This window comes from Pseudopipra pipra, chromosome 3, assembly GCF_036250125.1.
Source record: "Pseudopipra pipra isolate bDixPip1 chromosome 3, bDixPip1.hap1, whole genome shotgun sequence".
NCBI lineage: Eukaryota > Metazoa > Chordata > Aves > Passeriformes > Pipridae > Pseudopipra > Pseudopipra pipra.
In genome coordinates, this window is record NC_087551.1 from 97434006 (window position 1) to 97453295 (window position 19290).

General features: G+C 34.8%; 1 protein-coding gene across 2 annotated transcripts in view; it reads left to right on the forward strand.

Annotated features, from left to right (window-relative positions):
* Positions 1 to 19290, forward strand: part of LOC135412059 (gamma-2-syntrophin-like) — a 298003-nt gene that overhangs the window by 199014 nt on the left and 79699 nt on the right. For both annotated transcript variants that reach the window (XM_064650434.1, XM_064650435.1), the window contains exons 14-15: positions 1863 to 2072; positions 15910 to 16002. In XM_064650434.1, coding sequence (XP_064506504.1) covers positions 1863 to 2072; positions 15910 to 16002 — 303 coding nt within the window. The remainder of the gene's footprint in view (positions 1 to 1862; positions 2073 to 15909; positions 16003 to 19290) is intronic.

Here is a 19290-nt window from a genome sequence, read left to right on the forward strand (position 1 = left end):
ACAGATGTTTATTCCTATACCTTGCCTCATAATTCATCTTTATTGGAACTTGTTTCTAGGTCAAGAATATTAGATATATTTTTAAAAGCCAGCTGTCTTAAAAACATTTCATTTTCTTTTATTGCCTGGTATTTTCAGATAAAAATTACAAAATATTAATATAATAGTCTACCAGCTATATGCAGTATATGTTGCAGTAAGCTGTGAAGCAGATGTAATACCTGTCACTCCATAGCAGCTGAACACCAGAACATATGCAGTATTTTGTTCAACTGCCTTTTCCACAGTCCAAAGGAGTGTTGTGAAAGAGCTCTGAGTTTCCTCAATTCTCTTCTCTCCTCAGGTAGCTGCAGGGCCAATTTTGTCAACAAAGTGCTGTATACCAAGGTGCCCCATGAAACACCCATAGCTCCTCCTAAATTACATAAGATTGCATGTGCCAGCTTTATGTTAGTCAGTAATTCACCAGCACAAGCAAAATTTTCAGTTCCAGTCTGAGTGTTTTGATTCTGTTTATGAATCTGAGAGCAGTACACAGAGGAGGGTGTGGTAGCAGAGCATTTCTTTCCTCTGCTTTTTATTACTAAACAGTGGATCTTCACTGCTGCCCTATGAGTATACTTGAGTGTGCATATAGAACAGGAGGGACACAAGCCCCTGAACATTAATTTTACCCGTATCAGAATATTTTAAATTACACTTGGATGCTAAAATTTTAGTTGTTCATTTTCATGTGCATAGAGTTTCAACTAGCCTCAACAGGCAATGATAGGCTAGTAGAGGTTATAGAAAACTAAATTGTAAACCTTTATACAGCTTATCCTGACTACAAGATTCTAGGACTTGGGTACAGCACAAAGCCGCATGCTAGTCTTTTCAAAGACACCTAAATCCAGTTCAAACATGACTGCTTCTACCTCAGACCTGCTTGACTAGAGTCAAGTCTTCCAAACCTAAACTGGAGTGTTAGAGAAAAACAATTCTGTTTGTGAGTGACTTTGGAAAATAATATAATTTTCATTGCTAATTATTTTGTTCTTTCTGCCCCATGATATCATAAAGAAAAGGAGATAGGAAAGGACCCTATCTGATAAACAGAAATTTAAAAATATGTGTAATTTGGAAATTTAGGCTGTGAAAATAGCTAGATGTGTAAGTAGTAGCTTTTTTATTTAGTTTTGTTTTTCTCTATGCTAATCAATGAAGTCTTGAAATATTAGGGAAGTTTCTTATATGAATTTGTTTTCATTTACAAAACATTCTATTACAGAGATATTTTTATTATGAAAGTTTAATGTGAAGTTTCTCTTCTTTATCTTGAAGGTGATGGCAGGATTTCACTTCGTTCTCCTTGTAGTTACAGAACAGCATTGAGGCTATCACGGGACACGCTTATGTTGTCATTTCCAGAATTAGTTAGTCCTTGGTACTTGATAGATTACTGCATTCATTCCTTGGGGTTTAGCATATTGGAACCCAATTAGAATGGCTGAATTATGGTCTCCTGTAGAGCTGGCACACAGCTCTCTGATTGTATTCAAAGAGTTCAGGGATTTCCTTCCTTTTCATTGTAAACAATATGTTGGTATAAACTCATTTTAAATTCTGTATGTATTGCTTAGGTAATTTTTGACAGTATTTTTGGAACTGCAGAAGTAGCTTGGATTATGTGATACTGGGTAGAGTGAATAAGAAGCAAAGAGAGAAGTTGTCTTTGACATTATTACTTAATTCTTAGACCATTTCTTCAAGGTAATAAATGCCATTATACCATAACATACCCATCACTTACAGAAGAGTGTGTTACTTCAATTGTTTACCTTTGCCAGATGAAGAATCACATACTACAACATGTCTTTCAGCTCTGGCTTGCTGATGATTGCTGGCTACAAGCAAACATGTATTTAGGTATTCATCAGGACTTTGATCTTGAAGACCAGAGGCTGTATTGTTTCAATGTTATGGCTGGACATGGCAAGAGTCATTATTTCAATGTAGAACTGGGCAGTGAATTGGCAGTGTGGGAGAAATCATTTCAAAGAGCAATTTTCTTGGAAGTTCAAAGAACCGGGGTAAGTAATGAATAATTTAAATCCTGGAGCCATTTCATCGGTAAAATAAGTATAACAAATGTTTAGGTTATTTGTCTGTTTAATAACTGCATTAGGTTGATGTCCTCCATGACTAAGGATCTGAGTACATTTTAATACACTGAAGGCTTCTGAAAGCTTCATCATCATATCAATTTTTTTTGTCAATGACTGTGTAATAGCAGTCAGTGAGCATGTTATGACAGCTTAAAAATTGGAAGTAGTAAGTTGACCTTGATTATTACAAACTGAAAATGAATAAATTTTACTACTGGAAAATTCTCTGGAGTTTATTTAGTCCACCTTGAACATTTTCTTCCAGAAAGCTTATTTTCCTCTCACGTAAGGTAAATACGTTATGTTTTACCTAATTGTTCTCTTTTGAAAGAAGAACTATTTTGCTGTTATATTGTTAATTGTGAATTGAGATTGTCCTTGTTAACACTGGAAGAGTTTGAACACAACATGAAAGCCAAAGGAAAGTTTGTGATATAGTCTTAAATTCTCAAAATTAAACAGCAAATTATCACTTTCTACTGGCTAGTAAATCTAGATCATACTCTCAAGTGAACTGAAGGTATGGGAGTGTATGGATTGAGACTATAGGCCTTCTCCAATTAAAAACATGTTTACACAGTTTAGCACAAATGCAAATTTGATTTGGTATCCTCAGGTTTGCAGGAACCTCCTAGAAATGTTTGAAATACTGAGAACCCTGGATCACAGCATTGCATTAGCACAGCTTGCAAGGAGCAAGGAGTCCCAGCACGGGTGGGATTCTAATGAAGTTTCTGGGTTCTGACAAGGTACTTACTTAGAACCATTCTATTTGTCTCTTCAGACTGATGGAGTAACAAAAGAAGAGTTGTTAATGGTAATGCTCTTGCTCCTGCACTTCTGAGAAGGGATGCAGTTTTTCAGGAAAAAAACTGATTCTTCTTGAAAAATTGCTGGGCATCAGGGAAGTATTAATAATGCATATGGAGTATTCATAAAGTATTTTCTTACATGAATTCTTCAAGAAATTATGATACAACTGTTTGTCCAATCATTCAATTCTCCTATTTATTATCCATATAAAAAGCAGATAACATATAATTAAAATTAAGTATAAGAAGGGTGGAGATTAGCTGGTTCTATATTTGGTTAGATTTTGGAATATTCACTGTTAAATCTCAAAACTTGTTATTCTTTTATATTGTAGCAATCTTAAGGAATTATTCTTTGCTTGTAGAATGATCTTTTGTGATTTGAATCCAACAGTCTTCTAGACTCATTTCATTCAAAAGATGTTACTATTTCCTGCAGCTGTGGTTTAACCTATCTGAAACCTCCAGGAGAGGTGTTCAAATAAAATCCTGATTACAGTGTTTAAATCTTCGTATGTGTGTTCCGTATCTTAATTTTCTCTCACGCAGTTGGATAGATTCAACTTTACTATAAACCACTATGTCAGTAGGGTGCAGAGTGCTACGGTCGCTCTCCAGCAGTGAAAAGTCTTCTGACTCCACTATTTTCTTTCTTCCTTCAAAATATAAATGCCACTGCGAATACCTTTCTTTTCAGAAGTATGTCAGAAGCAGCATGAATGAGGTGCAACTTAATATTATATAGATTATTTTCAGCCATAGAAAAAGAACTGGCATTTCAGTATTTGGAAAACTGAAGATATGTTAGGGTGTCTGTTAGTATGTTAAATTGTCCATTAAAGTTCTTTCTTTTGGAGAATTTTAGAAATTCTTTTTTATTCATAAATGATTGGGCAAGATTCATGGCAGGTGTTAGATTGCACTGTGTCATTTCAGCCAGTCTTATTTAAATGTGACTTGGTTCTGTTTACTGGTGTTAGGATCATGCCTATGAGTTGTTGCTAACCTTATCCTGTTCATATCCTTTGTATTTGGTGTTTCTATAATAGGAGCTATATTTCTAAGAAGATTCCATCCTTATACAGTTTATGAAAAGAAATTTTAAGGTTCAGTGGTCCTTTTGAATTTTAGCTGCCCATGTTGTGTGGGCTTTTGTTATACTTTTCTTCTGAAGATGGCAGCAGCATTAGATGACAGAAAGAATACAATAAAGCAGGAAGAAACCCCCCTCACAATACTATTCCCCTCTCAGCTATCTTAAAGCCCTATTCTAAGAAACTGTGAAATTCAGTGACCCTGATGAAATTAGTCGATTTAGAGCAATGACAGCAAGAAAACACGTTAAATCCATGTGCTAGAAATAAATGTATTTTTTTACTGGAAGAACTATTGTAGTTGCTGATGGTGTAACTTGGACAGATGAGGGCAATAAAAATGCGATAGAAGTATGACAGAAAGGCAGTTGAAAGGGAGAAAAAGTACTGTAAAAAGTATTTCCATGAGGCTGGTAATAAAAGTCAGTATTGCAATGGAGGAAGAAAGGCAGTGAAGTCCTCTGAATCATAACTTGAAGATAAATCTTCTCCCACAAATCCCGGCAAGAATATTTGTCTCATCTGGAACATCCGAAAGAGTGCAGGACCAGTAAATGATGCTCAGATTAAGTAATTTATGTTCTTTTTTTTTCCAAGTTTTTTTACAGTGTAGACAATCTTCAAAAATAAAAAGCTAGCACATTTTCCAGAGCTCTTACAAATTCTTTGACTGTTTTGGTTGGTCTTGTCAATACTATGGGATTTTATTCCATGTTTTTTCAATGTTATCTTTTTTAAATTACTTAATCAGTATTCTTCCCTTGCCTCAGACTGTTCTTTCAAAAGGAAATTATATTGACTCACCTGAGTCTTATGTGATTGTTAAATTAATGCAGAAACATCTCAAAGGGATGATTTGGATCAGTTCTGTTCAACAGGAGGATGGAGGAGGATAAATTATTTGGCAGTGGACAGAGAAAAGAGTGACAGTGATATGTTTCACTGTCAGCTGCAGAAAAACCAGCAATTTTGGCATCTTGAAACCTTTTGCATTTAAGCTTAGTTACATGGCTGGAAGAAGACAAAGAGGAATCCGCTTCACAAATGGAAGAACTCTCAGGAGATTGAAAAAAAACATGCATGGAAACTCATCTACAACAGCATTTCCAAAATACCTGCAGTTGGTATATAGTGATGAGATATGGTTACATACGCTCCTCACTTGCAATTCTAACACAAAAGAAAGTTTTCCCGTCTTACTTCCAGCTGTGATACAGATGCTACAAGTTTTTTCCAGTCTTCATACAGTTGAATAACCTAGTGTCATGAAGCCATTTGCTTTGCTTGAACAAAAAAAATGTTGTTTAATATGAGTTAATCCAAGAATTAAAATAGGTTGGATTCACTCAATTATAACAGAATATTCAAGGAGTTTCACTGCCTGGTTATTTTCTGTGCTTAAAGGTAAGTACTTCTAGTGAACTTCCTTCCGATTTTTTCTGTGGTTTAAGGGCTGATCTTGACAGACAAATAAACCCTGGAAATAATAAAATTATAATCTATATTTGGTGAGGTCAGGGATATGAAGGTATTGTGCTAAGAGAAATGTTAGCAGTAAAATTCATGTTCCTGGAATGACACAGATTCCCCCTGTGAAGAATATACCTTACAAATAAAATAAAATAAAACAAAAAAAAAATAATGAATGTTGCACATGAGAGTGACATACCTTACAGTATACTTAGTTCACCATCTTCCTTCCCCAGACTTTACATTTCCCTCTATACACTGTGTGTTTTCTGGGCTGATCTATATGAAATACCTGAGGAATCTATGATGTTATTGATTGTTAAAAATCCTCTGAAAGGATTCACTAGAACTAATTCAAAACATAAAGAAGTTAATAGACTGTTTTTAACTGATTTCAATAACTTTTCAAGGAAACCATTATTTTTTCTCATTTTCTCATAGACTATATTCTATGAATATCACTGTAGTAGAATATCTTGAGCAGCTCCAGAAAGAGCCAAAATTAATTTATGTAATTGCACGTTTATTCTTTGTCCACTGGAGATAACAATAAATTCCTCGTTATTTCAAAATTAGGAGCCAAATGGGAAAATCCTTTGCATAAAAGTTCAAATGGCTTCTAAACAATTTTTTTGTGCAACCGAATATCAATGCATATTTTAGCAATATACTTTTGTATTTGCTTAAAGTTGAACATTCAACAAGCCACTCAGAATGTAAATAGTGATATGTGCTGGTCTGGAATGCATATTCCTTGCATTCCTTGCACGGCGGCCAAACTGCATGTAAGTGTGGAATTAGCCCCACCTGAAACTATTTTTTATCATGAAAGGTAAAAGTTCAATTGAAGATTTTGGATCTCAAGAAAAGTGAAGTGTTTGTGATATTCAGATCCAGGCAGCCTAAAAAGAAGTTCAGTTCCTGGGTCTCCTTCCTGGAAAATTACACAAAATGTGTTTTCTAACCATTTTTCAGTGTCATTTTGAATTGGTCCTACTACAACTCAAGTTAGATATAATCAGAATAGGTCTTAGGGACCATGTCCTCACTGGGACTTGGTCAGAGATTAGTTACCTTTCTGCTTTTCTTTCTACCTCAGCTTACCTAAGTCTTCAGATTTCTAAGATGCTCAGGACACTTTGGCTGTCTCAGTAACTCTGCCATCAAAACAAACACACTCATTTTTTTTAGGCATCTTTGGGAATTATATAGTTCTCTAGAAACAGTAGTCTAAATCACCCTCAGACTGAGCAAAAGAAGTCCACTTAAATTAACAAAATCTAACAGAAATTGGGCAGTCTGAATAAGAACTAATTGTCATTTCTAGCTTATGAATCTATTAATTCTTCATGGTGAACTGAGAAGACAAGTAAAAGAGGATTGGTTAATCACAGTGTAAGCCTTGTGACCTGCAAATAATATATTTAAAATGCAAAAATATAAAATACAGTTGGCAATGCTATCTTACTTTTTTATTCTGTGATGATTACAAAGCACATATGAAACAGAATTATATGTAGGAATGGAAATATGCTAATTTCAGAACTAATTTCTGAGGCAAACATATAAGAAAACGGAATATCCTCATTGCATTCAGGTGAGATATTAAATAGCATTTGGATTAGGTTGGATTTATAGTGTCGTTAAAAGATACTCACCACTTCGTTACAAGAAGCGCTCGGTTTAATTACACAATTAAATTTTAGATTGTTTTCATTATGTACAGAAAGCTTATTCCAATTCCAATTTAACTAGTCATCTTTAGAAATGCTGTTAGATTCTAATTAATTTTCACAGTGATGCAAAAAACCCACCATTCTCCAACACAAAGAAAGATACTGAGAGCTATAGAGATTAATCGTAAATACATTTGCAATTGTTAAATTACTAATAATTTAACAATTCAGATAACAGATGAAAATCAAGCAGTGCACCTATTACAAATTTTTTTAAAAAGAGAATTTACCATTTACAAAGCTATTGAAATCAAACTTGTTTCTATATTCTGTATATTAAACATGATTAATACAAAAAAATGACCATTTCTAAAAATAGTAATATATTTTTAAATTACAAAAAATTTCTATTGAAAGAGTGCAGGCTTAGATTACATATTAGGAATGAATTCTCTACTGTGAGGGTGGTGAGGCATTAGAACAGGTTGCACAGAGCAGTTGTGGATGCCCCATCTCTGAAAGTGTTCAAGGCCAGGTTGGATGAAACCCTGAGCAACCTGGTCTAGTGGAAGGTGTCCCTGCCCATGGCGGGTGGTTTAGAACCCAAACCATTCTATGATTCTTTTAAATCTGTCAAGAAGTTTCTGTCATGGTATTCCAAATTTATACAGTAGTATTACCTGTAGAGTAATATCTAGATTTTTTTATATTTGATTTTATGTTTCTAAAAGTTGGCATTCCCTGTTACTCTCTACCTTTATTAGATTCCTTTAAAAGAATCAGGCGGAAAAACAAAATCCCATCATTGATTCAAAACTGAATTTTTTACTCAGGAATGTCTCTTGTTGGTATTTCTGATTAAAATCCCTTTTCAACAGTGAAATTCCAGAATTTATAAATCACCGGAGAAGAAAAAAACTTCATTATATAATAACAAACTGTATCAAAACAAAGTCATTGTCTTTACTGAAGTAAACCAGTAGAGTTCCTCTGGTTCTTTTAAAACAAATGGTGCCAGCCTGATTACTGTGATTGCCACTGAGAATCTGCCTCAGGTATGTGAAAATATACTTGGGACAATCTACAGGTAGGAAACTGTTAACATTCAAGTCACTGTTGAATTTTGGTTTTCTTTGTGGAAAAATGAGTTGCTACAAAACCATGAAGCCATTGCTCAAACACAAAGATGAGGAAGCACAATCTCTTCCTGACATAAGCCAGGGCTAAAGAACACACATTTTAAATTTTGCCTCCTAGGAGATAATCATTGCTAAGCTGCTGCCCTTAAATTTTGTCCTCTTTCCTCTATTTATCTCACTGCCTTTTCCTACAATAAATTTAAGCCATAGTCTGCATGTTCAGCAGAGGAGGTAGCAAGTCTTCCTTCTTCTGTCAGATTTACAGTAGCCATCAGTTCATATCACAGAGAGATTGCCATGGCCAAGAGTAGGCATCCACATCTGCATTATCTGCTTGTCTTGCCAAGCAATAGTTGAACCTACAAGTTGACCTCAGTCTTTCTGTAGGAACACAAGTCCCTATGGAGGAAAATTTGCTTCAGCCCACAGGTGCATGTAGCCTTTGTCTCTCTGGAATGGTGGTTTAATGCCTAATCTCAGTGATGCTAAATGTTCCTGAAAAGGCTGGCTGTCCAAGGAGAGCTCAACTAAGCAAACCATTTTTGCAGTTAGCTGCAGTTAGTGTCATGAGCATTACGAATTAAAAATTACAAATAGATTAGATCAGGTAGTTATTTCAGTAGATGCACTAAAGGCAATGAGCTTAGCAATATCCTGAGAAAGCCAGCATTTAAAATGCAGATATATTAAGAATAGGCATTATTTTCTAAAAGCACTGAGCTGGCCCCACTTCTACTGAAATAATGGAAGCTTCCTTTGAAAATTATAATGAAAATATAATGAGTACTTTAAAAATCTTACTTTTAATGCCAGAGTGTCTCTTGCATACATGTATGCTGAACCACAAATGTTCATCAGTGTTTAAAAAACAAAACTCTAATGTCTTCTTGAAATCATCAGATTATAGCACTATCATTTACAAGAGAATGTACTTTTTTTGTACTAATATCAAGCAAAGTATTTAAAAAAAGAGTCATTTTAGGGCATTAGGATGCAATTCCTTTGACTGCAGCAACAGCAGGACTTGGAGGAATGTAAAAGATTTTTAATCAGATCTGGTTTGTTTCAATAAAGTGGTTTTATTTGTATCTATACATAATTATAACATCTCTGTAACCTTTTAATTGTGACATGATGAATTCCGTAAAGGTATGGGCCAATGTTTTTTAAGTCAAGGTGATATTCATTTGATCACTCTCAAAGACATTGTTTCACTGTTCCTTTTTCACAGTTATCTGGAACAGGAATACACTTGAGCTTTGGAAGTGTGTTCTGGATGAAATTTCTGGACACTCTTCTGCTTTTGATGAATTTCAGATTTCACTGTTGTTTCATTTTCTCGTATGTAGTGCAGATTCAGAGTGAGTAGGCTTTCAATGTACTTTGTAAATGCCTCCTGAAAGTTTTACTTAAAAGGTGATATAAAATATTTTATCCTAAAATAACAGAGGTTTTTTAAATATCAGAAAGCCAAAGCATATGCATTTTTAATTCAATTATTTTGTGGTTTTAAAGAGTTTAAAAAGCAATTCTGCTTAGCACAAGTAATTCTATGCAAAAAGACTGTTGTAGAAGATTTTGCAGGCTGTGTTCAGAATTATGGGTTTTAATTTGGCCTCCTAGTAAACTCTCTGTATGTGGGCTGAGATATATTTCTCAATACAGCCATAATAACTCTAGTTGCTCTTATCTTCATCTCCACATTCTACTTAGATGTTTTTTTATGCTGAAATTCAAATTTTCTAAAAGGCTTTTTCTTGACCTAGCTGGTCCCATATTAAGGCTTTTACCAAACTGAATGGTAAATACATTGGATGCATTAATACACCTTACTCCTGTCACTGCTGTCTGACTTAATAGCTTGTAAAAAACTGTAAAAAGCTATGCAAAGTCCTCATGCAAGAATCTGTGTTCCAAACTGTCTGCTGTTGATAAATTTTTTTTCCCTCACTGTCACTGTATTTTAAATGCTGATGCGCATTGTTTTATTTCTAATGCAGAATAAAAGAGCACATAGTTTAGGTCCTTCTGTCTTTCAGGCATTAAAGTTCCTCTGACAAGTCCTACAAAATTCCATTTTATACATATACTAGCACTGACAGAAAGACTGAAAAAAAATTAATTTTAAAATTAATTATTAATTAATTAAAATTATATTTTCTATTCAAATTGGCAGCCCTGAAGTCTTTTGTTAATATGATTGAAATGTTGACCAGTAATTGATTCCTAGGGAAAAAAAAGCCCTCTTACAATTAGAGTCAATTATTATGTTAATCTTCAGTTTAATAGAGAATGACAAAGAAATTGCTTCATATATGTTTAGCTCATTAGAATTCCACTCTCGTCATCTGTATACATTTCACTTTCATAACACTTTAAGAGATCATGGACTTTGTGGAAAAGTTAACTCCTTTAAGAGGGAAAAGTGCTCAGTTTGGGGTATTTCAAGTTGTTCTGTTTGGGATTTTTAGTAAGTTATTTTTGATCTTCATATGGCTAACGTCAAATCATTTAATATTTTACAGTAAAAAATAACAGGTAAATCTCAAATAGCTCAAAAGAGCTTTGACATTAACTTTTAAGGGGTTGGACTTCATCACTAATTTAAATATGCTAAATGCATGCACTATTGTTATATATTCATTGTATCTATATTCATTGATAGTTAACTATAAAAAAAGGAAAAAGACCAGATGATGATGGCTGTTTTATTATATATGAAGTGGGTGCTGTTTTTACTGAAAAAACAAAAGTGTGTTCTCATGAACTGTGTTATTCTACATGTAAAAGGGGTGAGGTGTCTCTGGAAAACAATATTCCAAAAACATATTCATTGGATTAATAATAAAAGGTTTATTTAATTTTAATGTAAGTACTCCCCTTTCTAAGCAAATTCAAAATTTTATTAAGATTTTAGCATTTATTATATTGATGTCATTTTCACAGAGAGGCTTAGCACACATTTGATCTTAAAGCAAATAAGTGAGCACAGTGTGCAATATGTATACTATACAAATATGGTTCTTGCCTAAATGTTTTGCTGTCTGGTTATAATTTATTTTTAAAAAGTATGTGTTGAATTCTATATCATGAATATAATTAGAAGTAGTGTCTGTGTTTCCACTTACATGCAATAAACCTTTACAGCCCATCTTAGAGCAAATGTATGTCTACATGTATAAAGTAGTTAACAGAGTAGCAGAGAAAATGTATAGTTCAAGTGGTGGAGTGTAATGGTATTGCCTACTTTCCAGTTCCTTTTTGGAAAATAAACAAGGAAAACCATGTACATGCCAAGTTTGTTTTCATGTAGAATAGAAAACCAGTATTATTTCTGTATTTTGGCTGATCAAAAACACTGAAATTCCTGCTCAAAAGAACATAGTTGAGTCCAAAATGAATTAATGTATTGCATATGAATGCTGCAGTTAATGCAAAATGAGGTTTTCTTCACGCAAGGCTACAATTAACCACAATGTAGCCAAGCATCAGCTGAATTTTTGAAACTGGAAACCTGATGAGGTGTTAGGAACAACAGCTCCAGAGTTAGAAAATGTCCTTTAAAACAGATATACACTATTTTATATTTCTGAGTTGCACTTAGATGAACATCAGTGAGCCTCATTTGTTCCTTAAAAACCTTATTTGCCAGAAAAATTTCGGAAAAGGAATACTGTCTGCAAAAGGCTGGTAACTGACCCACCTGATTCTTTAAAACTGATCTTAAATGGTATTTCTTTTACTAAGAGTATTTGCTGATGACCTCAGAATGTGACATCTCGACAGACATTAATAGTAATCATGATATTAAAGAATTTTACTGAAAAACATAAGCAAGTTGAGCCACTATTTCTTAAACAGAATACAATCCCACATCAGAGTAACAGTAAAGACTGTGTGTCTTCAAAAAAGAATCCAGAGATATTACATTGGACGCCTGTGGCAGAACTTGGGCAAATTTAGGCCCTCCAGCTAAAGCATTGCTTTCCATGTGTATTCCAGTAACCACAAAAGTCTATTTCATGTCCAGATTTATTTAGAAGCATTTGGACTACCCAGTCCCAGATGAAACCAAATGTACTTATACCTTCAGCCTACCCCAGAGACCCATATGTGTGTGGAGAAATCAGAAGGCCTCTGTCTAATGTGGAGAGCATGCTTGCTTTCTTATGCCTTCCTACTATGGCTGAGTATGGACAAGGACCTCTATGGATAGAAGGAAACTGAGTAAGAGGAAGCCTTTCCTTCCCAAGCCATCTGTGTCTGGGCTGCAGTGGTGCTTGCTAACCACCAAGTCTTTTTGCTTCCTACCTCGTCACAGGCCAGTGACTAAACATGAAGTGGTCCCCCTTTCTGTTTGTGCCTCAGGTTCTGCCTGTCACTTACAGATATTTGAGGTATATCTGTGCTTTCCTCTTGGAGTGGAAACAAGACAGTCTCTCTTGTTGTCTTTTCCCATGCATTCAGTCTCCAGTTTTAGCATTTACTCACCCCTTGGCTTGGGTACCTAACACCCATAAACCAAGTGTAAAGCCCTACTTGTTATGTTAGCAGATCTGTTCAGAAACATATTCTCTCTTCTGAGGGACAGAGTCATTGTAACTGATAGTCATAAAAGCTGGTTTGGGAATTAGTTGGCCTGTCATTGAACATATTTGTGAAGTCTCTTCTCAGTGTTAGACAGAATCCTACGTCAGTCTTTGTTTTGGTCTACTGAAGCAAACTGTCCCTTGTCCTCGCCCTTTTGTAAAAACTGATGGAAGATACACATGAAAGGAGCTTTTTTTTTTGTTCCCTATTAAGAGGTAATTAACTCAACTCTTCCATGCTAATCAACTTCTGCAGATTCCAAGATGTCTGCACAGTCGTGGAAGACTAATTGATAGCAACCACTATAAAAAGTACTAAGTTTCTCAAGCCTCATAGTATTAGTTATTTGTAGGATCAAGCTGGGATGGAAGTGTCAAGAATTTTGTACGTGGGAATGAGAGGCAAGGAAGATAGAATCAGAAAGTCATTTAGGTTGGAAAAAACCTCTGAGATCATTGAATCCAACCTTTACCTGATCACCACCTTGTCAATTAGACCATGGCAGTAAGTGGTATGCACAGTCATTTCTTGAACACCAAACATAGTTCAAAGCTGAATTGTTTCTGGGAAATCTCTATGTCTGTGGGGAAGAGATTGAGTGTATATGTGCAGTCATTGTAACTATTAAGCCTTCTTAGGGTCTTGGAGGAAGATACCAGTGCCAAAGATACATTAGTGTCTTGCTTCTGATCAGTGACAGGGTGTCTAAGAAGTTCCTTATATGGATGAATCAGAAACACTGTTCTTATGCTATTTGGACAGTGATATTATCACCTTAATGATCTTTTCATGAGTTAAAAGTATATGCATTGAGACACTGATACCTGAACAATTAGACAGGTAAAAGCTTTGTAATTGTCTTTTATTACAAATATAATTATTCCACAAATCATTGCACATTGCTCAGAAAATATTGATTTAGGATGTAAACTACAATTTTCTTAGCTGTTGCAGTATGAGCCCTATTCTTTTCCTCTCTGTTGTCTAAACTGCGACTTCTCAAGCTGGCTAATATGCAGTGCTATTTTTTTTTTTTTTTTTTGCAACATTCACTGAAAGACAGCTAAGCCTAGATTTCTGATGTTAAATTTTTGTGTAAACAATTGTTGTAGATAGCCAAGGGTGATCACACAATTGCAAGTGTATGGGAAGCTTATTCCAAAGGCAGAAATGAAAAGGAATAGTGCTCTGTCCTAGTGTTAATGAGTAGAGATGAGGGTCTTTATCACAGAGCTGTCCGAGAACCTGTTCAAAGTAACTGAAGGAAGTGACATAAGGAGGCTTTTAAATTTACATGGTGAAATGCAATTCTATTGTAAAGAAAACACTACTGAGTGTGTTTTGTAGGTAAAAAACACATCTATATGTAATGTTTATCACAGTGAAAATGCAGCATATTCTGTTTGTCTCTAGTATTTGTGAAAAATTTCCAAACCAGTTCCATTATTTGCCAATACTGAATATTTTTAAAGTACTCCAGGCTAATTATTTGTGCATAGTTCATTTTAGAACATTTGGGAAATAATGGATAATAAGTTATGACTGCTGCTTAATGCCACCTTATAATTACTGAATAAAATGTAAGGATATGTAAATGTCATTCTAATTGAATATCAATCACTGAAATATTTTTAAATGCCAAATAATATGATCTTAGAACACCAATTAGCAAAATTATTTATTCAGAAATGTTATATGTCTCCATCATTGTGGAGATGATTATAATACTAATCTGCACTAATTAATTAATTTCACTCCCAACTCTTTCAAAATCTTTTATAAAATGTCATATCTGTAACTCAGAAATGCTTATTTTACTATAACTCTAAGTATTTTTATTAGTACTGGAATGAGGAAACCTTTACAATCATGCAAAAGTTTTAGGTTTTATTAAAAATCTTTAAAAAATAATTAAAATTACAATTTTCAATTTAAGCAATTACATTAATGCTTTCAGTCTCTTCTAGGCCATTCTTGTGTCAATTTTTTTTAATTTAATAAAACTATCCAGATGCAAAACTTTCGTGTCAACAAAGGTTTAAGCATGAGGCAGCATTGAGGTTTATGAAATAGCAATGAGAGTAAAGTAAAACCGCCTTGGAAGAAACAAACAAACAAATCAAAGATTTCATAAGGCACAAAGGTGTAGTCTTAAAAATGACTGATAAGGAAAGCCTTGGGACAGATGTCTACTCAGGCTGAAGGCAAAGGGCTTTTTGCTATTAGCTGTCAGTGGTGAATGTCATCAAGCTGTTTCATATTACATCAGCAGCAGAAACTTTTTCATGTCTTTTCAGAATCTATTATATACCTAAGACAGCAAGCTTTAAAAATACACAGAAAGAGTTAACTGACTTTTTACCTTAAGACTTATTCAGAAGTTTAAACAGAACTTCTGGTTTTGTTAATAAAATAGAATTTTTTCTTTCTAACCTGAAAGGTGATCATAGAGCTGGTGTATATAGAGCACTGTCTAGCAAGTATCAGTGCTAACTAAAGAGTGATAGCTATTCTCATTATCAAATTGCATTAACTAACATTAACATAGTGTTGTGCTGGCATGTCACCAGAGTTTACAAACGAAAATATGTTTTAAAATAGAAAGATTGTCTACAAAGTTTAAATCAGATGGAGAGGTCAAGTAGACAGAATGCTTTTTCATAATTAGGTTGCAATGACAAAACACTTAGGCACTGTTGCCTGCATATTTGCTGGAAGTGATGTCAGAAGTCATTAATAACTCTGGTCTAAGCAGTTTGCCAAAAGTTTGAAATAGTCAGATTTGGCTTTATTTGTTCTGTGTTGCATTTTGTAAGGGATGGTTTTCAAGAATATGGTATTTATGTAGTAATATAAAGCAGTACCAGTGTTGCCGATTGAGTGTCTTCGCATACAAAAAAAACCTCTGTGTAAAATGTTTTTTTATATGGTAAATTACAATGATGGTTGTTCTCTTAAAAATCATACTTTTTTTTTTCCAGTCTAAAACATATATGTGTAGTTGGCAAGGGGATACTCTGTGTTTCACAGTCGACTTTGCTCTAGGATTTACCTGTTTTGACAGTAAAACAAAGGTAAGAGGAAAAGAAGAGGAAAAAAACCTTGGTATTATTTTACTGTTATTGAACTTATCAGTTATTGCATTTTTTTATGTTGATGTCCAGTCTTTATTCCTCACATATACTGTTCTATTTATTTATTTAGCACTACTGAAATGTGGTCAGTTTGGGACTTGAAAGGGGCAATTATAGTTGTGCCTTAGCATGTAAAGATAAATTTTGGAGAAAGATATAAAAAGTAGTTTCCTTTTCAAGCAATAAAAGCAAAAGAAGGTTATTTAGCAGAGAACTTGGTTTGTTGTAATGAAGAAACTTCAAGATTAGTAAAAGATTACAAATCATGAAAGAAATGAAATGTCACCTGATTCTGTTTGTTTTGAAGCTACAGATATAAAATAGGATTAATTCTTCTTCTATCATAAGAAATTTAGGCCACATCTAAAATAAACAGAACAAAGGCAAATTTATTTCAAAGTCAGAATCTAAAAGGTTAAATTAACTTATCTTGCAAAACAATGGCTATATGGAAAGTGCCTACAGGGCATGGTTTATGGTACGTGCCAACTTCCAAGTCCTGTCTATAATGCTACTATTTTTTATATAATTTATTGATACTTTAAATTATTCTAAATGGATTTTAACATTTGTTTGAATTAGAAGTAAACATACATACAAATAATGTTTCTGCATTAATAGAACTATGCAGTAAAAGGACTGTCCTTTCAAATATGGTCTTCAACTCCTAACTGAAAGGATTTTTCAACTATATATTTAAAAAATTCAGTCAGTCATTCTGAGTTAAGAAGGAACACACTGCAGTTTGAAATACACAGGATCTAGGGGGGTTTTTTTGCATGTTGGTATTTTGTAGGTTTAGGGCCAGAATGGACAAGTCTATTGAAATCTTTGTGCAGAGAAATAATGACCAAGATTGCATGAAAATTTAGACTAATTTCATTAATGTGCTATCCTATGAAGTAGCATAAAATTCCACAAAATACATATGCATACCCTTCCCTGCCTCAGGTGATACTGCATTCTGAAACTGTGCTTCTTGCACGAGTATACACATTTTTCATGTAGCCACAAATTAACTATGAAAAGTAATCTCTCTATAGATTTTATAGAGTGTTTCTTTTTAATGTGAAGACTGATTGCAGATAATCCCACCTTTAAAATAATAAACTCACTCTATTGATAGGACTTTCCGTCAGAGTGCCTACCTTCAGTATTGATGATGAAGAGAATTTAGATGAACTTTTGTTGCTTACCTAAGGAGAAATACAGAATACCATCAAATAGACTGATTCTGTTGTTAAACTGTAAAAATTCTGGAGAAGTTGAGTACATTTATTTTTCATCTGTTTGAGAGATGGACATGTCCTCTGCATCCTCAAGCCCGAGTAAGGCAGTAATGGGTGACTTCTGCAGTTCATCTTATGTCCTGTAATTGTCACCTTTAGTTGATTGTGTTGCCCCATATGCATAGCTATTTCAGAATATTTCCTACCAACACAGAAAAGATTCTTAAAGTGGTCAAGCAATTAGCAGTTCATTAGGGACATAGCAATTTTGCTGAAATATCTTTCTTTTTTGAGATAATGAAAAAATTAAGGTCTTCTATTGATGCAAAGAATGCTCTTACACCACAGCAGGTGTTCCTACAGGATTATTAAAATAAAAAACAGTCTGCTGTTTGCTCTATGACTCTAAACCTGGATCTCAATTTTTGGGAAACCAGTTCATGTACTTATTGAAAAACATTCTTTTTTATAGTCTGAAAAATAATATAAAATGGGCCTTCTTATTACAAATTCTGAAACAAAAAGCACAAGAACTTTTGCTTTGGAGTGTGGTGGATTGACCCCAGCTTCCTCCTGAGCTGGGCAGAGGAGAGGAAATATAACAAGAGGCTTGTGGGTCAAGATAAGGGCAGGGAGAGATCACTCACTGCTTACCATCATGGGCAAAAGGGACTCCACTTGAGGAAATTAAACCTGAGGAAATGAAAACCTGATCTTAAAACACCTTCCTCCTACCTCTCCCTCCTTCCCAGGCTTAAATTTATTCCCTATTTTCTTTATCTCCTCCCCTCCAGTGGCACAGGCAGATCAGGAATGGGGGCTGCAGTGAGTACATCACATGTTATCTCTGCTACTCCTTCCTTCTTAGGGTGAGGACTCCTCACACTCTTCCCCTGCTCCAGAAAAGCAGTTATCCACAAACTTCCCCAACATGAGTCCTTCCCATGGGCTGCAGCTCTTCATGAACTGCTCCAGTGTGGGTCCCTCCCATGGGGTGCAGTCCTTCAGGAACAGCACCTCCTCCCGCTGCTTCGCAGACCTTGGTGCCTGCAGGGTTGTTTCTCTCACATATTCTCACTACTCTCTCTTGCACAAGAAATAAAAGTGTCTTTTAGAAAATTCTTTTCTAGAATAGTTTTGGTGGATTCTTAAAGTTATTTGGAAGAATAACTTCTTTTCCTGGGTCATCATGGGCTTAACTCATTCAGCTGTTATTGTTCTGGGCCTACCACAGAGATACTTTTATGTCTGCAGCTGCTTTATATCACATTTGTAGAGATTCTTTTTCTCTTGTTGGCTTGGCTGGTTCATCTTCCCCATCCTGTGTCTCCAGCTGCTCATCCGAGATGAAGGGATCCCAAAGTGTGCATTTTCTTCCACCTTCCAGAACTATCTACTTCTCTTCTTTCCCACTCAGTGTCAACTGTTGAGAGAGGTGATGACTCCAGCAATGCCTATTATTGCTAAATTGTTCCTAGGTTCTTGTTTCATCTCCACCTTAGCAGTTATATTACACAGCAAACATTCATCTATCCTGTTTAGAGCCAAACTCATTTAAGCTTTGAACACTTTTCAGGTGGTCTAATTAGGCCCTCTGGACCCAGTTAAAATCTGTTCATGAATGTAAAGTTTAAGCACCATCACAGTGCTGTAGCATAGTTGGGGTTTTTTTAATCTGTTATATTTCTCTAAGAAGGCAGTGACATTTATGTCTGCAGGGAACCAGGAGATAGTTTTTATTTCTAGGGCATTCCCTTTTAAACTATGAGTAGGGTTCTGAAGACTACCGGTAGCACTGGTCTACTTAAAAAATATTTTGAGAAAAGACGTGTTGGAAAATGGAATATAGTAAACTTTTTTCCATGTGTGCTTTTGAAATAGCCTTCCAAGTATTTAAATTGTGTTTCCTCAGCAGTGTCCAGGGACTGAATCACATTTCAACATGTGCAGAGAATTTTCATTAAGATTATAGGCATTAAAGGAAACATCAGCAGGAAGT